Source organism: Barbatula barbatula (genome assembly GCF_947034865.1).
Source record: "Barbatula barbatula genome assembly, chromosome: 2".
Lineage (NCBI taxonomy): Eukaryota > Metazoa > Chordata > Actinopteri > Cypriniformes > Nemacheilidae > Barbatula > Barbatula barbatula.
This window is the reverse complement of record NC_136767.1, coordinates 5,821,097-5,840,285: the sequence shown is the minus strand read 5'-3', so window position 1 is coordinate 5,840,285 and position 19,189 is coordinate 5,821,097. Positions and strand designations below refer to the sequence as shown.

The 19,189-nt window shown below is 35.3% G+C and overlaps 4 protein-coding genes across 5 annotated transcripts; 2 read left to right on the top strand and 2 right to left on the bottom strand.

Moving 5' to 3' along the window:
• Positions 1–335: 335 nt before the first annotated feature.
• sat2b (spermidine/spermine N1-acetyltransferase family member 2b) lies at positions 336–3,439 on the top strand. Its single transcript, XM_079451322.1, has 7 exons — positions 336–632; positions 980–1,131; positions 1,220–1,271; positions 1,373–1,456; positions 1,715–1,816; positions 2,052–2,092; positions 2,409–3,439. The coding sequence occupies exons 2-7, from the start codon at positions 1,069–1,071 to the stop codon at positions 2,580–2,582; spliced, it is 516 nt and encodes a 171-aa protein (XP_079307448.1). The 5' UTR covers positions 336–632; positions 980–1,068; the 3' UTR covers positions 2,583–3,439.
• Positions 3,440–3,552: 113 nt separating this feature from the next.
• Positions 3,553–5,424, top strand: naa38 (N-alpha-acetyltransferase 38, NatC auxiliary subunit). Its single transcript, XM_079451166.1, has 3 exons — positions 3,553–3,815; positions 4,081–4,249; positions 4,470–5,424. The coding sequence occupies exons 1-3, from the start codon at positions 3,771–3,773 to the stop codon at positions 4,583–4,585; spliced, it is 330 nt and encodes a 109-aa protein (XP_079307292.1). The 5' UTR covers positions 3,553–3,770; the 3' UTR covers positions 4,586–5,424.
• A 341-nt stretch (positions 5,425–5,765) lies between these two features.
• On the bottom strand, positions 5,766–9,149 carry cldn15b (claudin 15b; the record flags this gene model as incomplete). 2 transcript variants are annotated; one of them, XM_079451346.1, is made up of 5 exons in its annotated part: positions 5,766–6,432; positions 6,569–6,679; positions 6,820–6,901; positions 7,108–7,272; positions 8,933–9,149. In XM_079451346.1, 5 exons carry the CDS (start codon positions 9,147–9,149, stop codon positions 6,324–6,326), a joined length of 684 nt encoding a protein of 227 aa, XP_079307472.1. In that variant the 3' UTR covers positions 5,766–6,323. The 2 variants fall into 2 exon arrangements, with proteins under 2 accessions (XP_079307472.1, XP_079307473.1); XM_079451347.1 differs by lacking the exon at positions 8,933–9,149 and adding an exon at positions 8,264–8,555.
• A 5,039-nt stretch (positions 9,150–14,188) lies between these two features.
• Positions 14,189–19,126, bottom strand: LOC306891252 (mitochondrial fission 1 protein-like). Its single transcript, XM_079451348.1, has 5 exons — positions 19,071–19,126; positions 18,766–18,898; positions 15,508–15,584; positions 15,298–15,403; positions 14,189–15,132 (listed from the first exon to the last, which is right to left on the bottom strand). Exons 1-5 carry the CDS (start codon positions 19,113–19,115, stop codon positions 15,026–15,028), a joined length of 468 nt encoding a protein of 155 aa, XP_079307474.1. The 5' UTR covers positions 19,116–19,126; the 3' UTR covers positions 14,189–15,025.
• Positions 19,127–19,189: the final 63 nt, after the last annotated feature.

Genomic DNA, 19,189 nt, shown 5'->3' with positions numbered 1-19,189 from the left:
TCATAAGGATTAAGTTAGTTTTCGAAAACATCATCTTATATATTAAAACAATAATTTTACATCTATCTAATACTGTATGAATGAAATCAATAAACTTACAACATTCGTCTGATAATGTTAAAGAACGTTTTCGATTACATTTGTCAAATAATTCAATAACACTTTTACCTCGACTTAATCTTGTTCGAATTGAATATAGTTAAAACAACACTTTCACTTCGACTTAATATTGTATGAGAATAAATAAATTGAATATTGAATAAATATACTTACAATTGGCCTGTTGGTCCATTTGATTCACAAACGTGTCTAGTAGCGCATTTGTTGGAGTGCGCATGCGCCGCTGACACTGCATCTGGCCGGAGAGTGCATCTGGTCTGCAGACAGACCCTTCTCAATAAATCCAGTTTCTTTATTTAGCATTTTTTGCATTAAGTGAATGCTTGGCTGAAAAGATGTATCCTTAATCTGGATTTAAATTGTGAGAGTGTGTCTGTCCCTCGAATCGTATTGGGAAGGCTTTTTCAGAGTTTAGGTGTATGAGAAAGCTCAACCCCCTTTGGTCCTTTGGTGGATATGTATTTGTGTTCATCGGAACAAAGAAATGTAAACAGATTTGGAACAACTCGTAGGTGAGTAAATGGTGACAGAATTGTCATTATTAAACCTTTGCTGTCGTCTGGGACCGAAGAGAGCATGGTGCATCCTTTGGAGGCTGCGCAAAAACGGTGCTATATGACGTTCTTCAATGAACTACTTTAGTGGCTCTCTAGTGGACGGTTTTGACTAGAAGGGATACAGCGACTTCCACTGGGCATGCGCACTTCAAAACCGCATAATTTATGTCACGTTGAAAACAGTTGATTAATCTTTTTATTATTATTGTATGGTTAGGTTTAGGGTTGGGGTAGGTGTAGGCGTTAGCTAATGTAATTTCTTGTCATTATAATGCGAGATTTTGCACTACTTCCGGCCGTAGAGTATCCCTTCTAGCAACAACCCCAGTGGACAGACGCGTATGAACAGCTGTGCGGTGAGGGAACCCAAACCGCATTTGAACTGTACAAAATGAAGTTTACTATTCGTGAAGGCAAACCTGAAGACTGCACAGATATAGAGCGCATGATTATGGTGAGTAATGCGGAATTTCTTACCTGGATCCATTCAATAGACACGGTTGTTGTGAAGTATAGACTTGAATAGAATGTTTTAACTCTAGGAACTGGCCGTTTATGAAAAAATGCCCGACCAAGTTAAGATATCCCACAAAGGTGTTGTGATTTTGATTCCACTCTACTCCTATTTATAACACCCCAAATAAATCATATAGCTTACTCCAGAAATTTTCACGTGTCTCTTTCTCATTTTACAGAGTTGGAGAGAGACGGATTTGGACCCAATCCTTATTACCAGTGTCTTGTAGCTGAGGTGCCCGAGGAGCAAAAATCTAAAGATGGTAATAATGACTCCTAACGACACCAGGGTATACAGTATACGAAGAGGAATATGGTAAACAATATGTATGACTACTGGCATGCGTTCAAGTAATAATTCATCTCAGTTCCCAAGACAAAGCTCAAAAGTCACCTATGAGACACGCATGAAAGATCAAACACCCTTATTTAATATTTACCTGCAACACTATTTTTATACTATTATTCGTCTGTTGTACTGACACTGATCACCTCGTCTTTTTCTTCTTTTGCTGCCACAGGAAACACCAAGGTCGGCTATGCTCTGTTCTTCTATACTTACAGCACATGGAAAGGCAGGGTTGTGTATATGGAAGATCTTTATGTCATGCCAGAGTACAGAGGTGAGCAATTTTGAGTTACGTATCTGGTCTGTATTTTTATCGTGGTTCTTAAAAGTTAATTTGAGTACATTTTTGGAATGGCTACATAAAATACTTGTTCTACTTTAAGTAAGCTAACTAGGATGATTCAAGATATTCTATATAAACTTTATACGTGCAGTAAGTGGTGTATAGTCAGTCAGTCACTGTAATACTCAACTGTTTATCCCTTGAATACTTTTTTCTTGTACGGCAGGGAAAGGCATTGGGAAGGCTTTAATGGCAACTGTTGCCAAAGTAAGTTTTGTGGGCTTATTTGTTTGGTTTATTTCAAGCCTTTGTTTAAATAATAAAATCTGAAAATCCTGGATTTGAAATGGGCTAGTTGACAAATAAATCGTACATGTGTCCTAGGGTGTGACAGCAAAATTTCAAAAATATTACAGTGTTTTATATTATTTATATTTATCATATCAATAGCAATCTCATTGTTAGTTGTTTTATATTTTTTGTCATCACACCATAGGACAAATTTGCATATTTGTCTATGAACTACCCAATTACATTTATTCAGTGGTTAACACAGGTTTGTTCTCCCATTAATGTCTAATAGGTGGGTAAAGAGAAACAGTGTGTACGGTTGCAGCTCTCTGTACTGGACTGGAACAAACCTTCTCTGGACTTTTATTTGGCTAAAGGTGCAGAGGATCTTACAGCTAAGGAGGGCTGGCATCATATCCGCTTTCATGGAGAAGCTCTGGACAATCTAGCTCAGGAGGCACCTTGAGGAACATTTTACAGATGTAGAAATAAAAAAAGTAAACAGTAGAATACAAAGAATTTGTGTTAGTTAAACAAATGTTGATTTCAATGTCTTTTTACTGTTGTCCAGCTTTTCAAACTATTCATTTCAGAAAAGTTATCTTAAAAAATGAATTTGAGATAGTATTTTGCAAATACTCTCATACACCTCGACTTGAAATTGTACGATTGACGAAACTAGCATACAATTTTAGGTTTTATTTTAATTTTAGGTTTATTTTAAAAATGAACATTAAAAATGGTATATGCAGTGGTACCAACATTCCTCAAAAATCTTCTTTCGTATTCTTCAAGATCTTCAATTTGCAATGAGGGAGAAGAAAAGAATATGACAAGAATAATGTTGTTTCCTGTAGTTCTGAGAGTTCTTTCTTTGTGTTTTTCTCAAACAAAAGATTTGCATATCATTTATTTGGAACTTCATGGGTTTTATTTTGGACTCAGGTTCAGCTTCTGTGTTTATATTCCCTGTTAGCCCTCAAGAGCAGTTTCATTAACTATATCAGAAGATCACTAGATGATAGGAAATAGCCTACCAAACCATATTGCAGATAAAAAACTAAGACATAAAGTACAGTTTCCTGTAGGTTGTGATAAGATAAAAAATGGTAATGACTTTTGACTGTTCTATTCTATGCTTTGTTTTGATTTGATTTGTTAATATGGACAGACAAAGAAGAAAGTATGTGATATTTCTGAAGACACATTTATTTGAATGTCATTTAGTTTATTAATAAGAAAGCATCAATATAAATAAAACAATAATAAAAAAGTAGAACAAAATAAACTCTGTCGTTTTACCACCTTTTCACCCTAGTCTGCAAAATCGTTTTGACACACTAATTACAATACTTTTATGTACTCTTTGGGGAGCTCCATTTTTTTCCCACAGTAGTTTGTAGTATAGTCAAATGATGCCTTTTTGTAATCCTGTAGATGGCGGTATACGCTAAATGTCGTCTGTCAAAATCGTTTCCTTGTGCATGTTTTCTCCAGTCCATTTCCGGCGCTGTGTACGCTGCGGTTTGACAATGACGTCAGACGGAATGACCCGAAGAAGAAGGCTTCTCTTTAGGACTATATCAATGGAATAAACAGCTTTTGGTTTACTTTCGCTGTAGTTTTCAAATATTGTAAACTCAAGAAATCTGAAATGGCATCTGAGAGCGAGGAGAATGGCACGGAAATGCAACCCGAGGTCTGAATGTTTTGGCAAATGTGTGGCCAGTGAGATGTTGCTAAATACAGCCAAAGCTAACAAGCATTTGCTTGATGTTTTATGCTCGATTAGGTTTTATTTAAAGGTTTCTGTCTTATTACCTATTTATTGCATTTGTAAGAAACACATAAGTTACATACCTACGTACATAATCATGCATTGATGTCATGCTTCTGTCAAAATGAAAGTTTTTAACTGCTCAACGACGACGTATCGTTTATGTGAGTGCTTTGTTTTGTCTCAGGTGGAGAACACAGCCTATTCGTTAGCTCGGTTGAAACTCGAGAATCTGTTGAATAAGAGCATGAGGATTCGTATGACAGACGGCCGCACGCTGGTGGGGCTTTTCTTATGTACTGACCGAGACTGCAATGTCATCCTGGGATCTGCACAGGAGTTCCTCAAATCCACAGGTAACCACTTACAAATGACACTTTTAGTTTTAGGTAAAGCTTATGCTTTAGTGTGGTGTTTGCTTAAGTAGTTTCAGCTTCATTAAAAGCAAATCCCCGGCAACCGCCAAGAAAACCATATGTAGTGTCTGAATAACTGGAGGAGCATCCTTTGAAAGTGTAATATCTATATCTTGTGATTATATCAAAAAGAAGTCATTATATTCTATTTTATTCACAGACTCTTTCTCGCAGGGTGAGCCAAGAGTGTTGGGACTGGCTATGATTCCTGGCCATCATGTTGTTTCTATAGAAGTGGAATCTGAAAGCCTTCAGACAACCACCCATGGACTCTAACCACTTTAAAGACATTGGACTCTCAATATAGAGTGAGACTGGTCTGCATACAAATGTTGCAACTACAGAGTCTACTTGAGATGGGGTTACTTTAATCCAAATGGATATTGTAACAAATTCAATGACAGCTTGAGCTGTACTTTTTATTTGGTTGCAATTCTCTTTGTGATTGTTTTTGAGCAGTTTCCCTTATTGACGTTTTTCTTTGTTTTTGTCATTAAAGTGACATGTCTGTGTTTTCAAAAGTCATACAAGTCAACCTCAAGGACTTAAATTGTGTTGTTTACAAATCATTATAAACCATTGACTGACATGTCCACCCTGTTATGAACAAATATATACAACATAACAGACTTGAGTTTAACTTAATTCTATATAACCCCTAATGTAATAAGAATTCTGTATACTAATATGGTCAAACTAACATAATTGCCAGTAATGCATAAAAGTTTCAGGAAAGTTACAAAAACCTTTCATGAACATGGACATGTTTTCCTTTACATGTTTTGACTCATAAATTAGCACACACATAAATCATTTAGCTGTGCTAAAGATCACTGTTTAAAAAAAGCAAAAATCGTGTTTTTTATGTTATCATGTTTTTATTGTGTTAGTTAGTTGTATTTGTTTGTTATTATAGCTTAAAACAAAACAACCAACTTCGGTTTGATTTATAATAATTGTCATGCACAATAAAAAACATGATTTTTGAAAATCTTAAAAACGGATGCATCTCATTTTGGAATGAAACTCTCTCTCTCTATATATATATATATGTGTGTTTGGACTACACATGATATAACAAATATAAAACATTAAACATTTGAGTTAAACATTTTAAATATGCTCTGATTTATTTTGCTAAATAGATGATGTCACCTTGTGTGTGATGTCAATATGTAAGACTGTTTCTACTTTCGGAAGTACATTTTTATTTATAAATAATAATAAAACTATCGGGCATAACAAGGTGGCCAGCAATTTACAAGACATGCAAAGAAACATACAACCAAAAACATAGAAACTATTGGAAATGTAGGAATAGAAATGTAATTGTATGGGAAATGTATGGTTTGACCCGGTGTTTACAGAAATGTTCTAATTATAAGAATATTATTACAATAATAAAATTAAATATTAAAAACGAATCTTACAAAATTATTAGTTCAAAGGGAATGTTGAGTAATTGCATAGATTTGTGTATTTATTTATCTCAAGCATCCCAGCATGCATTTACATTTACATTTAGTCATTTAGCAAATGCTTTTATCCAAAGTTACTTACAGATGAGGAAACATTAGAAGCCATTATAACAACATAGGCAACAAAATACATAAGTGCATCAAAACTAGTCCATTAAAGCCTAGCACCGTATACAAAGCTAACTGCAGTGACTATCTCTAAATGTTCCAAAATTATGGATTTTTTAAATAATGTAGATCATCCTGGTCCAAAGTAATGGCCAGCTTAATGTAAATATATATTCAACATTTTAAAAGTTATCAAAGTTGTATTACACTTTTTTGCAAAAACGTGCACACAATATGTATTTACTGGCAGCGTGATAATTAATAAAAGAGAAGTGTGATGGGACAATCCCAACATTACGACCTGCATTTACATGGGATCATTTAGATGAAAACACTATTTACAATAGAATTATGAGGTTTTGTTTGATAGAGCACACTGTTTTGACCATTTTAACTTGCATGTTTATCCCATGTATGAAGTCTGTTTCTTACACATATGCATTGCGTCCATACTGACTGGTACACGATATTGTAGAGGCAGTTTGAACAATCTGCATATGTCTGCTATGATCTGAAGTTCTGTCTTGAAGATCTGATCTAAAGAATTTAAATTATTGACATCAAAAAATGTATAGTTAACATACATATAAACACAAATTCAGCAAACATGTGCACAAATATGATAATTCAAATGTCATCAGGTAACAAATGATGTGGTGCATATTAGACTCACTTTTTTATGTCTGAGCTTTTCACTCTACAAGAACACAGCAAGCAGCTGCCACCAAATAAAGCCAGTGTAGCAGAACTCCAACCAATGTAAAGCCCTTCTCCGATTTCATATCTACAAACAAACACATATCATATATTTAAAAACTGGCATTAGTTACAAGGTTAATGTGTCCATACACATATGATGAAATAAAAAACTGTGCAACTGGGTCTAAATATTTTCATATCGAAGTTAAAACAGTTTCCACTTACTTTATCCCAGGATACAGTGGGTCAAAAAATTGCTGAGTGATATTATAAGCATACCAAGACACCCCAATCATAGTGCAGAGACCTGAAACATGAACATTCATTTTGATTCCCTGATACCAGATCAAAAGCTTATCCATGTACAGGTATGCATCTCCTTTATTGTAAAGAGAAGTCTTTATATTGACGTTTGTCAACATGCATACAATAGGCCTATACACTACCACTAAATTTTTTGTGCTTACTAAAACGTTTTTATTACATAACATGACAACTTAATGACATTCTTACCCTGCAATATGAAAAAGATGCCTCCAACCCCAGCGATCCGAGCCTTCATAACATAATTCTCTCCTCCAACCTTAGAACACTGCATACCTACTAGAGTTGCCACCAGCCCAAAAACGCCCATAACAACAGACGTGATCATTAATGCGCGGCATGCCTGAATGTAACCTGTGAGAAACAGAGAGAATAACTAAGTTATAACAAATGTATTAGACCTCCAGGTTCGTCTTAAGCCACCATAAACTAACAGTATTGGTGATTACCAATGTAATATAATATAATATAATATCATATAATATAATATCATATAAAAGGTAATATAAGAAGTTTTAGTTTATTCTTATTTTCCCTTGCAATGCACATTGTAAAAAAGCGCTATATAAATTGAATTGAATTGAATATATGTCAATTATATTCACGAGTAAGCTCTTCAGTCACAGTAGTGTTTGTCATTCTAAAATATTATTATTGTTGTTATCCTTGAATATTTGAAATTGACTGTTTTACAAAAACAGAAACATTTTATATTTTTTTATTTAGGTGCCCAATTACAGTCACACACAACAAAGACACAACAACAATGCAAGCTGTAATCAAAGCCAAAGGAGGAAAACGAAATATTTTGTTGTTTGGTTATTATGTGGGAATAAAGACTACTGTTTCAGTTTGTTATTTTCCAATTTTTGACATATTCCTAAAATATTTGTGTTTTGAATGTATTATGACAGGTGGTTAAATAAAAGAAAACATCCATATTCTGCTTTAGACAGCTTGTCAGGCTTACATAGTTTAAAAGTTTTTTTGAGGACTTTAATAGGTGGTTATTAGACACTATTTTACACTATATTTTGTTTTTCAATAGATTATTTGCCTTTTGGCCAAGACTAGCAAATTCTGCGTTTATATGCGTAGCACGCTAGAGTAGCCTGAACGAATGATAATGAAACAAATAGCCTTTATATAGGCGGTCCTTATCCTAATTTCATCTTGTCACTTGGTAAACTATAATTCCAAATGTATTCATTGCATTAGAACTTCATTTGTCGGACTTAAAACGATTTAAATGTAGCATAAAATGGCCAAGAAAACTGTATCCAACAGAATTTTAGAATTTACCGTGCAGCCACAATGTATCCAGAAAGATCTCGCGGTGTCATACCGGACAGTGCCAGTAAAGATGGGAATTCCCGGCAGTTATGGACTCCGGTTGAGTCAGTGGCGCAGGACATCCATAAGTTCTCATATACCGTTGATGTAGTAATAACGCTGCCGTCCATAGTTGATACCCGCCAGAACCTATTCGGAAGGGCAACCCCGACCATGACCCAACCCCAAAAACCGAGAAAAACAGCCAATGCTTCAACAATAGGATCCATAGCTTCCTATTTCCTTTAAATCGCGCTTTCAAACTATGCTTGCAGTTTACGTCGGATGCCTAAAGTTTGTCAGAGAGCGCCCCCCGCCCCCCAACCCCCCTATTTAGATGCAGAGTCACCATGAGGACGACGTCAGTTAACACAACAGGTGATAACCTAAAGAAAACTATTGCGACGAATTAAAATGTTACAGTTATACATCTTTGCAAGGCTAAGACTTTTATTATTAGGCCTACACATTTATCAAAACGTTTTCACAGCCTCGTGTTTAATTTAATTTGACAGAACCGGTTTATCGTTAATTGGTTAAAAAAGTCCTAAGACACCCCCAGTCTTAACCTTTAGTGTAAGACTTTATAATCAGTTATATTTTTTATGCTAAACAATCAAATACATTTAATCGCAATCTGTACTAACAGAAAAGCTTAAGAAAATAAATCACAGTCCTGTACCTGGTAGAGCGAGCAAGGACTGAAAATTCCAACAGTTGTAAACACCAGAGGAGTCATCTGCACAGGACATCCAGAGGTTCTCAAAGATGGTGGAAGTGGTGATGACACTACCTTCTGTTGTGGACACCCTCCAGTAATTATTGTACAATGATACCACAACAGACAGGCATCCCAAAAATCCCATGAAAAGTGCAACAATCTGCAATGCGTCTTTCATGTCTATGAATCTTCTGCTCTTCCAAGGTGAGCTGGATGGTTGTGGTTTCGTCTTCTGATTCTTCAACTTTGAAGAAATACCGGCTGCTTATTTTGCCAGGTTTTCCTCCAGCCACATATTTCAAAACTCAAAAGGATGCCCTGGTTCACAGAAAGGAATTCCTCTTAAGCTGTCCTGAGAAATCCTTCCAACCTTACAGTATTCCCTGATATAACAATAAATGGAATTTGACCTTGTAATGGACATTTAAGGCTTTTTATGATTTTCATGTACAGAAGTCCACCGCAAAACGTGTCTGATTTCAAGCAATCGATATAGCCCATAGTTTATGAATTGCACATAAACTCATCAAGACAATGATAGGGCGAAGACAATTCCAAGTATGGGTGTATGTACTATATGTATTTGTTTTAATAAAAGATAAAGATTACATTTACAGTAAAATAAAGTACATTTGAGTAACATTTTCTTTTTTAACAGGTTGAAGATTTTCATTAGCTACCTAAACATATTTTTTTATTATGACCGGCTTGATCAAGCAACCTTAAATCAACCTTTTCACATTGCATGCAATAATCTTAAATGCAGACTGGAGTTTAGAAAAGTTTTTTTTTCTTCCAAATATAGCACACCCATCAGCATTTCTGTGTTTTGATTCGACAGTAGACAAAGTTTGTATAATTGTCAAAGATAAAAACTATTCTAGAGAGCTAAAGAGACCCACTTTAATTTATCTAAATGAAAATATAAAGCTTATCTTGATATCAATCATTTTGAATATGAATCATAAAATAATCCAGAGTATCATTACTCCACAATGCTAAAGATAAAAGAAAGTAATTACATAAGGGATCACAAATCATTTGAGAATGTCATTTTTAAAATCGTATAAGCAATAGCTGAACAAATATGTCTATATTTGCTGTGGTTAATCATTAACAGACATTGACTGAATTTGAGGAATCACCCTCAAGAGGAGGTCCCCTCATGGACTATGGACTCTCTCACTCTTCACACACTTCCTGTTTAAACTGTATTGAAGCCATGCCTGTGCTATGTATACTTTGAAAAGTATTGTCAGTTTAACCGCGTACAGAGGGTCTCACTGTTCATTGCCATTGCCATTGAACCTTGTTTATTGGATTACTGCTTCTGGATTACCCTGTTTTCTCCATAGTGTCTCGTTCGTTACAGTATACTTTGCGTAACCAGAATTTAGCAGGAGTGTTTCAAGCCAAGCTAGGAGCACGATGGTGAAATTTGTATTGAAGATGCCCTGCCACTCATATTGTAATTCATAAAAATAGATGTAAAATTACATTAATTTCAGCTACATTCCAAACCCCTCCCCTCTCTGCCGGAAAAAGCTTGAAGAATCAGAGACATTTATGAGTTGTAGGTATGTTTTTAACAATCAAAAAAGAAATTTGAAATAAAAAATGAAAAACATTTGGGAAAATCACTGAACTGTAAACAACCTACTGCCATTCTGTGAATAATTTGTAAGCATGTAATCCATAAAAAAGTAACTGTAGTCTGATTAAGAGTATTTTAAAATGTGGTTTACTCTAATTACAAGTCTTGTATTTTTGGAATCTGATTATTTACTCAGCTCTATTGACTGATTTCTGTGAACTTTCTCATTTGATGGATTTTAATTATGTGACATTTTTCGCCATGGATTTAATGATCCTGTTCACTCTCGGATGCCACAGGGAATTCATTTCTCTACATTGATTATGCCCTTTTGCTTAGCGGTTCATCATTTACTGCGGGATTGGCTGATGAGGTGTCCCGCTAGCCTGCAGTGTCTACCCACACCATAACTGTCATGTCTGGATTTGTTCATGTCATGGCTGCCAAACCAGATTCTCCAGCCATCATGTCTGCCAGGCCAAAGTCTCCAGTTGTCATGTCCACCAAGCCAGAGTCTCCAGTTGTCATGTCCACCAAGCCAGAGTCTCCAGTTGTCATGTCCACCAAGCCAGAGTCTCCAGCCATCATGGCTACCACACCCCAGTCAGTGTCAGTGTTCAAGATGGCTGTCTTTGAATTCCCTTCTTTTTCCAAAACGGCCACCTTTCCAAAGCCAGTCCCCAAGATGATTGCTCCTACAGAGTCAGCTGACAAGATGATGGATTCGAGGCAAAGGTGCCTGGTCTCAAATTATGGCAGATACTCCAATGGTGTCTGTGCGGGTGGCTTCTGTCCCAACCAAGTCCGGTGGTCCCAGAGGTGCCCGCTCATGAGGTCCTGCCCCTGGAGTCAGCTCTGCCGGTTGTAGTTGCGGCTTTGTTGTGTGTGTGCATTGCTCTTCTGCACCAGAGACTGCTTCAGTCCGTGAGCCCATGTCCAAGCCTGTCCAACTGTGGCCTGTGGCCAAGTTCGATCCGCCTTGGTCCTTGACCCACCCAGCTGAACCCTGGACTCTGTTTGTTAGGGCTGGTTCCATGAGGCTTAGGTATTGTTTGCACAAAGATTTATCAGGGATAAGTTCCTCATTCAGATGAATTAACTTGTTTAAAGGTGCAATGTGTGAGATTAGGTAGGATCTATTGATGGAAATGCAATATAATATTCCTTACTATGTTTTCAGAGGTGTATGAAACCCTTACATAATTAACAGTAATGTTACCTTAGAATCAGATATATCTCATACAGCACGGGTCCCCTTGCATGGAATACACCATGTTATTTCTACAGTAGCTCGTTTCGTAAATACATTATCTCCTTCTGCAAAAAAGCAAAAACGTGACAACATCACAGTGCTTGTCAGCCACCAAAGTAGTGCTTCAAAGCGAGATTAAGCAGTGGAGCCATTGGTTGCAATTCACAACCTCAATAGTAGGATCCACATACATAACATTTAACAGATTATTTAAATTATATTCTCTTTGATATATAATCATTGAATATAATAAACTGCATATCGCATACACAAATTAATAAATAATTGATCCAAATGTCGTTTTGATGCGAGGTCTAATTTCATTATTTCTCAGCTTTCAACAAGTTCAGTGGGTTCATACGAAGTATAATAAAAGCTGAACGTATTAGTATTGACGCACAATAAATGGTTGATAATCAACTGTGTTTATCATGTGATTAAGGAGTTTGAAAAGGAATCTATATGATGAAAGGCTGCGTTGTGCGTAGTCAGCAAATTAAATGTTATCAACTTTTAACAGGGAGGAGAAAAAGACCTTTGTTTTTAAGATCCAACTCTATTCTGGTTATCACCTTTGTTTTCATGGGCTAGGTAAGTCACTTTTGCAGTTGTTCGTGAATTAAAATAATGCCAATGTAAATAAAAAATTTAAACATTGCAAAACATGCCCAACTATTTCATAATGACGTTAAATGTGCATGCCCATTGTGTCAGTGTTTTGAAATATTTATTTTTATTGAAAGCAATGGAGAGCAATACAAATTATGCTAAGAGGTACCCTGCGTTTAAAAAGTGATGCCGATATGGAGGATACATCAATATATGTCAAGTTGGAAGGGAGAATGTGAATGACAAATTAGAAACAGTTTGTCTGCTTAAAACTATTTAAACACACCTCTTCTGTGAATACTTGACAGTAAAATGAAAAACAAAAAAGTGCACTAACCTTCTTCTTTCAACAGGTAGTGGCTTTTGTTAAACTAGCAACTTTGTATTAGCTCCTATCGTACTATTGCTCTTTTCTGACATATCGCTTATTGCTCCCCGAACTCTTTGCAAGTCGCTTTGGATAAAAGCGTCTGCTAAATGACTAAATGTAATTGTCTGGACGTTTAAACGTTTTCCTTAAAATCATTCGGTTTAGATAGATGGATTACCGTTGTTAGTGTATATCTGTAGTTGTCATATTGCCTTTGGGACCTTGGTTTACTTGCCTTTGGTAAATTGTTTGGTTTTCTTGTTTTACGTTATGTATTATAAAGTGCCTGCAGGACTGAGTTAATACATTTACTTCACATATAATATAAATAACATTAACTCTGCCAATTGTATGACACAGCTCCCATATAGTATAAAAAAGGATTAAAATGCTTGAGTTCTTTCCTCGTGAGAGTGGAAATCTTTTTATTTCTCAGTGTTGTTAATGAAAATCAACAATTGAATAAGGAATAAATTACTGAGTGCAGATCTGCCATGTAATTCTGTCAAAACCAATTTTGGGCATCTTTTCTGCTATCCCCAAGTCCATTTATTCAGCTGAGTGTGACCAGCCTGACAATAAGAACGTTTATATTGAGTTCTGTTCAGCACAGACTTTGCAGAGCCACTGCAATAAAACCCAGCACTCACCGGAACGTCCCCCTCTGTCCGAGTTAAATTCCTGAAAAGAGGTAGACGTTTCCTTTGGTGACTGTCCTCACCAATTAAAAAGTTTACCATAAGCTTTCCTCTGTGCTTTTCTAACTGTGGTTTCCAAAGAAAAATACACATCTTAGTTAAGACAGCAAACTACAAAATTACAAAAAAACTAAACAATGGACTGCAAAAAAGGACAACAGCTTTGTATAATCTGTGCACAAAATGGAATAAACTCTTACTTAGATTAAAGGTTCATTTTTGGTTTTCACCGTTTCTTATAGGGAGAAACACTTAATAGATTTTTAAGGTCCAAAGGCAAAACCTTAAACAGTACACATATGCCAGATAATAAACATGGATTATACTCACCCTTGAATTGAAGTTAGATTTTTAAGAACACAGTAACATTTTGTTTGTCTCTCACGATACACAAGTCACCAATGTATTGCTAAAGGTTGATGGGATTTAAATAAACTCTAGAATATTAGAAATTCCTCTTCATTTGTGCTACGGACCAGAATGATATCTTAAATTGTGTGGCTTGTTGAACATGTGCTACTTCTTTAGAAATTGAGAATAACTTTCTCTAGGTATAAAATCACATTAAATAAAACAATTTAAGGAGGGACCAGAACCTAGATATAGACACTGGAAGTAAACACTTATTAGAAAATATTTTCCATATACATCTTACTCAAATTTACATCAAGCCTGAAAAGTAATCAAACTGGGACAGTATTATGAAGTTTTTATTTGCTGCTTGTGTTTAAATGTTGGCAATATGCATTGGTGAAATAAACTGTAGTACACAAACACAAGACAATCTGATCAGGATACATTTAGGATATACTTGAGGACAAATTATTTTCTTTGGATTTCAGTGCAAGAATGAAAACATTTCATCCTCAGCGTTTCACCATGTGAACAAAGTTGGTATTAAAATATCACAATTTAACAAAATCAAAGAGTCAATATAAGCCTCCTTATTGTATACAGTACCAACACAACAGCACACATTTGGCTAAAATATTTGGTATATAAATCACTGAGAAGATTACCTTTACAACCTTCAATAAGTTTTAAACTCTGTTATGGATGTACATTGGCTTACTTTTGACTAACAAAAGCATTACAGGACACAAATACAAACAAACAAAAAAATCATAATAATTGGGGTTTTAAAGTTACAGAAATATGTCAATGTGCTTAGGAACAGAGTTTTAACATGTGAATGAAACATCAAACAGACATTTATCCATTTTCCTTGGCTTTAATAATGAGTTCCCTCATTGAATTAGAAAAAAATCTAGAAAATAAATATAAAACAGGTAAATGCTTTTTTTTCCCCAAAAAAAGTTATGTGAAGTAGTGTAGCTCTGATTAACATAAAGCATGTGCATTTAGTTTAAAATGGACTGCTGTTATATGGAGGACATGGAGAAACCATGGGAACGATATAAGGCATCAGACGGTTAATTGGTCAGTGTAATAATGACTGACTTGAATTTAAAAGGCATCCATTTCAAACCCAACATCACAATTTAGACCTGCCTCATTTCTGCTCATCCCCTTAGGAAGACTTCTTAGCCACAGCTACACCAATCAGACCAGCCAATCCGGCCAATCCAGCCAAACCCAGACCAATCCCACCAACAATTGCCATGCCAACCAGTCCATCTAGAAAACATGACAGAAGAGAGCATGTTTAGGACACTAGAAATCAATAATAAGTATTGTTTGTTGGTCCTGGATGATCACTGACCCCCTCCTACGATAGAAAGGCTAAAAGGCCAACAATATTGATTCAGGAACATGCCACTTTCACCCCAAATTCACGCTCACCTTTCCTCATGGCTTTGTCAATAAGTTTTTCCAGTTCTAAAGCTTGCGAGTTTCCTGGCTCATTCATCAGTAAAGTCCTGATATATTTCAGAGCTCTCTCATACTCCTGTGGATGATGTAAAATAGAGGAATGAGCATAGAAGTGTCATTTGAACTACTGCAAGACAATCACAACATGTAAACATATATAAAAAAAGCTTTGTTAACCACCTTTAGCTTGTAGTTTGCAACGGCGAGGTAAAACAGATAATCCCTCTGGTCATTCTTGGTGCCCTTATGAACAAGCTCTGGCAGAAACAAAGTATTTCAGCGTTTAGATTTACAGACATAACAAGAGGAGGATCATAAACAGATGGATGTTACAGTAAGTTTGAAATATCTGTTCAATAGCAGAACTAAGTGTGCTTCTACCATTCACCGTAACTCACATTACAGTGCCATGACAAAATCTATTCTCATCATCATGCATGTGCCATTGTGGTTCCATTCTGTTGCACAAGTAGTGGGCATCCGGAATTGTGTCAAACAATAACATTTTTATCTTCATCGTCCCTATTATCAGATTAGATCAGATATGAAGCCTTTCATCCCATAAAGATAAAATGAGGCAATGCAAGATATACATTTTTAACAACCGTTCAGTCACAGTAAGTCAATAGTGTGAGTGATGTTCAATGACCTATTTACAATAGAATTATCTTTTTGCTGTAAGAGATTGCACCTTGTTTTACCCCCATACTGATCACTACTACACAAAAAATACTTCAATACTGTTAGTATATTTTTTGTTTGTTTAAAATTTTATTAAAAATGAAAGTTATGACATGGTGTAGTGAATCAGATGGAACTTAAGTGCACAGCTCAGGATGTTTGATTTTGTTGCACTATAGATTAACAGGCATGATACTCAAAGTAGTGAGTGAGGTAGTGAGGCAAATGTTAAAGGGATAGTTCATGTCAGTAAGCAAACAGATCTCATCCCCCTATTATACTGCCATTGAAGGGACATAAACACTATGGGAGTCAATCCAGGATGGGATCTGTTTGGTTATTGACATTCTTCCAAATGTTCTCCATGTTCAGCAGAACAAATACATTTATTCAGGTTTGGAACAACTAGAGGGTGAGTAAACGATGACAGAATTTAGATTTTTGGGTGAACTATCCCTTACATTATTGTATTTAATTAAATATCCTACTTGGAAAGAAGCTACTGAGTGACAAGGTAGGATATTAAAGTACCAGAGACAGGAATTCTTTAACAATAACTCAAAGTGACATCATTATAAGGCAGCAATAAAGACTGTATTCCCTGTTTACACCCATATCCAATGTTTATGGACTTATCCGTATTACCACAAATGATTCACAGTGGTGATACAATAACACGGCAAGTCTTGTGATCTTGGATGGCCTGATTTAAAGGTGGAGAGCATAATTGTGTAACCACTCCATGTTTTTATAGCTTCACTGCATTTGGTTGATATACCTCTTTAGATATCCATGGTACAATAAACACTAAAGTGCCCAATAAACTACAAAAAACACCATATGTCACAAGCAAGGTGCGATCTGAAGGTTCTTACAGAAGCTTTTCTAATCAGTTATAAACTGATATCTATTTTCATATTTAGGCACCTATAAAGATTCGTGACAGTTTTTGGACAGAAGAGACTGGGATATTTATTGGGGTATTTTTTTTAAATAACATGCCCTACATTATGGCCACCAACAAGCTTATACAAGATTATAGCTAGAAAAATAACATAAAAATTGACCTTTTTGACATCATACATAGTTCTCCTCACAGACAAGCAAGGAAACACAATAGGCCAGCAACAGGTAATACATAAGTATTAAAATATTAGAAATAATAAATAGAGGTAAATTAATAAAAATTATTAATAACTTTTCCAACACAAATATTAGTAAATTTAAATATTTCCTATACAAATATTATTGTTGTATTGTTTAAAAGTGAATAAAAAGTTGAGGTCTGTGTCAAGTTAATTGAGGTCTGAAAAAAAACCAAAGCACCTTTTCTGTTAATTTGGAGATATTGTTGGTACTTCACAGAACGAAACAATTGTGTCAAAGACGAAAAAGGGTAAGTGTAATGCTGCTTTAACTTATTGTTGTTAAAAAAAGAACAGCTTTACTGTTTAATTTAATTGCATTTTGTTTTTCTGGGCAAAAAAATAAACAACATACATTTTCCCTGATTTGCCACTATAACTAGGTTTTGCTAATTTGCCAATTAGATTTTGTTACCCATTTAAAGCACAATAAAATGTAACATGCTCCCTTATTCTTTATATAATTGAATATGTAGAAGTCAGAATAAGCATGTTTTTTTATCTGTTTTTAAACATTGTGTTACACTGAATGACAATATAACATTATTTCAAGCAAATATTGACATTTCATTATCCAAAAACCTAGTTAGTTACTAAACCTAGTAATCTATGGTCATAAAATCACTTTTGTAAATGTATTTTGATGGGGACATCTTAACGTCTTTGACCCACATACATATAAATAGTAAATTCAGAAAAACTGAAAATAATTTTGACTTTATATATGCACACAGTTCACCCTTGCCTAATACACATAGTTGTGATTTATGTTTATGTGTTTGTATGTTGCTTCACATGTCACTTCTTTAGCAAAGATCTCACAGAAGCTGAGAATCTTCAGGGAGGTTGCAGTTGGTGACACTGGAGACTAAAGGCTTCCTAATAATTTCACACTTTATTCTTCACTTTAGTTCTTTATTCGTTTGTAGGCAAAATGTATCGTTTCTTTACCTGTTTTTGTCTGACTGCTGACTCAACTAGCATTTTGCTACCCCATTGTAATTTCTAGTATTTTATTCTGATAATGGGCATTTAAAATTGTATATGTATATTAAATGTAATTTTTGAGTAATTATATCTATCACAGACTGCACACCTGAACATAAAGAATTTTTCACTTTCAGCTTTTGCTACTTATACATTATTATATGAAGAGTTTGGTTGCAAAATGAGAACTCAAAAATCATGTTTTTTTTTACTGTGCATTCCAATTAATATCAATAAAAATCCAGTTGGTTTGTTTTGATCAAAGCCATAATAACTCTTAAAATAGAGCTAACTAACACATTAAAATAGAGCTAACTAACACAATAAAATAACTTGAAAATTTATTTTTCAAAAATCACGTTTGTTATTATCTCATTTTGGAACCAAACTCTTCATATACGCAATTAATAGTAGTTAAGAGTGATGTGGTTATGAACTGGTAAAAAATGTGTCTCTAAAATAAATGATCAGAATATGCACACACTATAGTATAGGTTTATGTTATTGTTATATTATGTTATTCCTTAGTTAACATAAAATGCCCCTAATCTACTTCAAATAATGCAATATTGCAAATGGAAGCACAAAGGTCAAGCAATAGTGTCAAATCTACGTGTGTAGTTACCATCAAGCAGCACTATTCCCTTCTTAATGTCCTGCGACTGTTTGCTTCTGATCAGACACCACGCATACTCGAACTGCGTGTCTTTCGACACAGGGCCCTTGTTCAGCTCTGCTTTATACTTCTTCTCGAATTTCTAGAAGGGAAAATAACACAACGTTGACAACCCGACACACAGCCATAGATCACCATCGCACTCAAACACCCGGACGTACTGTACACACATACCGCGTCTCAACCGGAGAAGTTTTCACAGCGTTTTCACAGCGAAACATTTCACACATACAAGTTCAAAGCCTACAATTTACCTCGAGATCTTCTGGAGCAACAACATCACCGACCACAGCTTCCATGATACCGGAAATAATGTTGTGTTTACACCGGATGCACCAGTCACGTGACTTAAAAATAACTCTTTTTTTTTATT

Coding starts and splice junctions, on each gene's coding strand:
- sat2b (XM_079451322.1), top strand. CDS start 1,069: ATGAAGTTTACTATTCGTGAAGGCAAACCTGAAGACTGCACAGATATA. Junction 1,132..1,219: donor ATATAGAGCGCATGATTATG/GTGAGTAATGCG, acceptor TTTTAACTCTAG/GAACTGGCCGTTTATGAAAA. Junction 1,272..1,372: donor AGTTAAGATATCCCACAAAG/GTGTTGTGATTT, acceptor CTCATTTTACAG/AGTTGGAGAGAGACGGATTT.
- naa38 (XM_079451166.1), top strand. CDS start 3,771: ATGGCATCTGAGAGCGAGGAGAATGGCACGGAAATGCAACCCGAG. Junction 3,816..4,080: donor GCACGGAAATGCAACCCGAG/GTCTGAATGTTT, acceptor GTTTTGTCTCAG/GTGGAGAACACAGCCTATTC. Junction 4,250..4,469: donor GGAGTTCCTCAAATCCACAG/GTAACCACTTAC, acceptor TTTTATTCACAG/ACTCTTTCTCGCAGGGTGAG.
- LOC306891252 (XM_079451348.1), bottom strand. CDS start 19,115: ATGGAAGCTGTGGTCGGTGATGTTGTTGCTCCAGAAGATCTCGAG. Junction 15,404..15,507: donor TTGCAAACTACAAGCTAAAG/GTGGTTAACAAA, acceptor CATCATCCACAG/GAGTATGAGAGAGCTCTGAA. Junction 15,133..15,297: donor TGACAAAGCCATGAGGAAAG/GTGAGCGTGAAT, acceptor CATGTTTTCTAG/ATGGACTGGTTGGCATGGCA.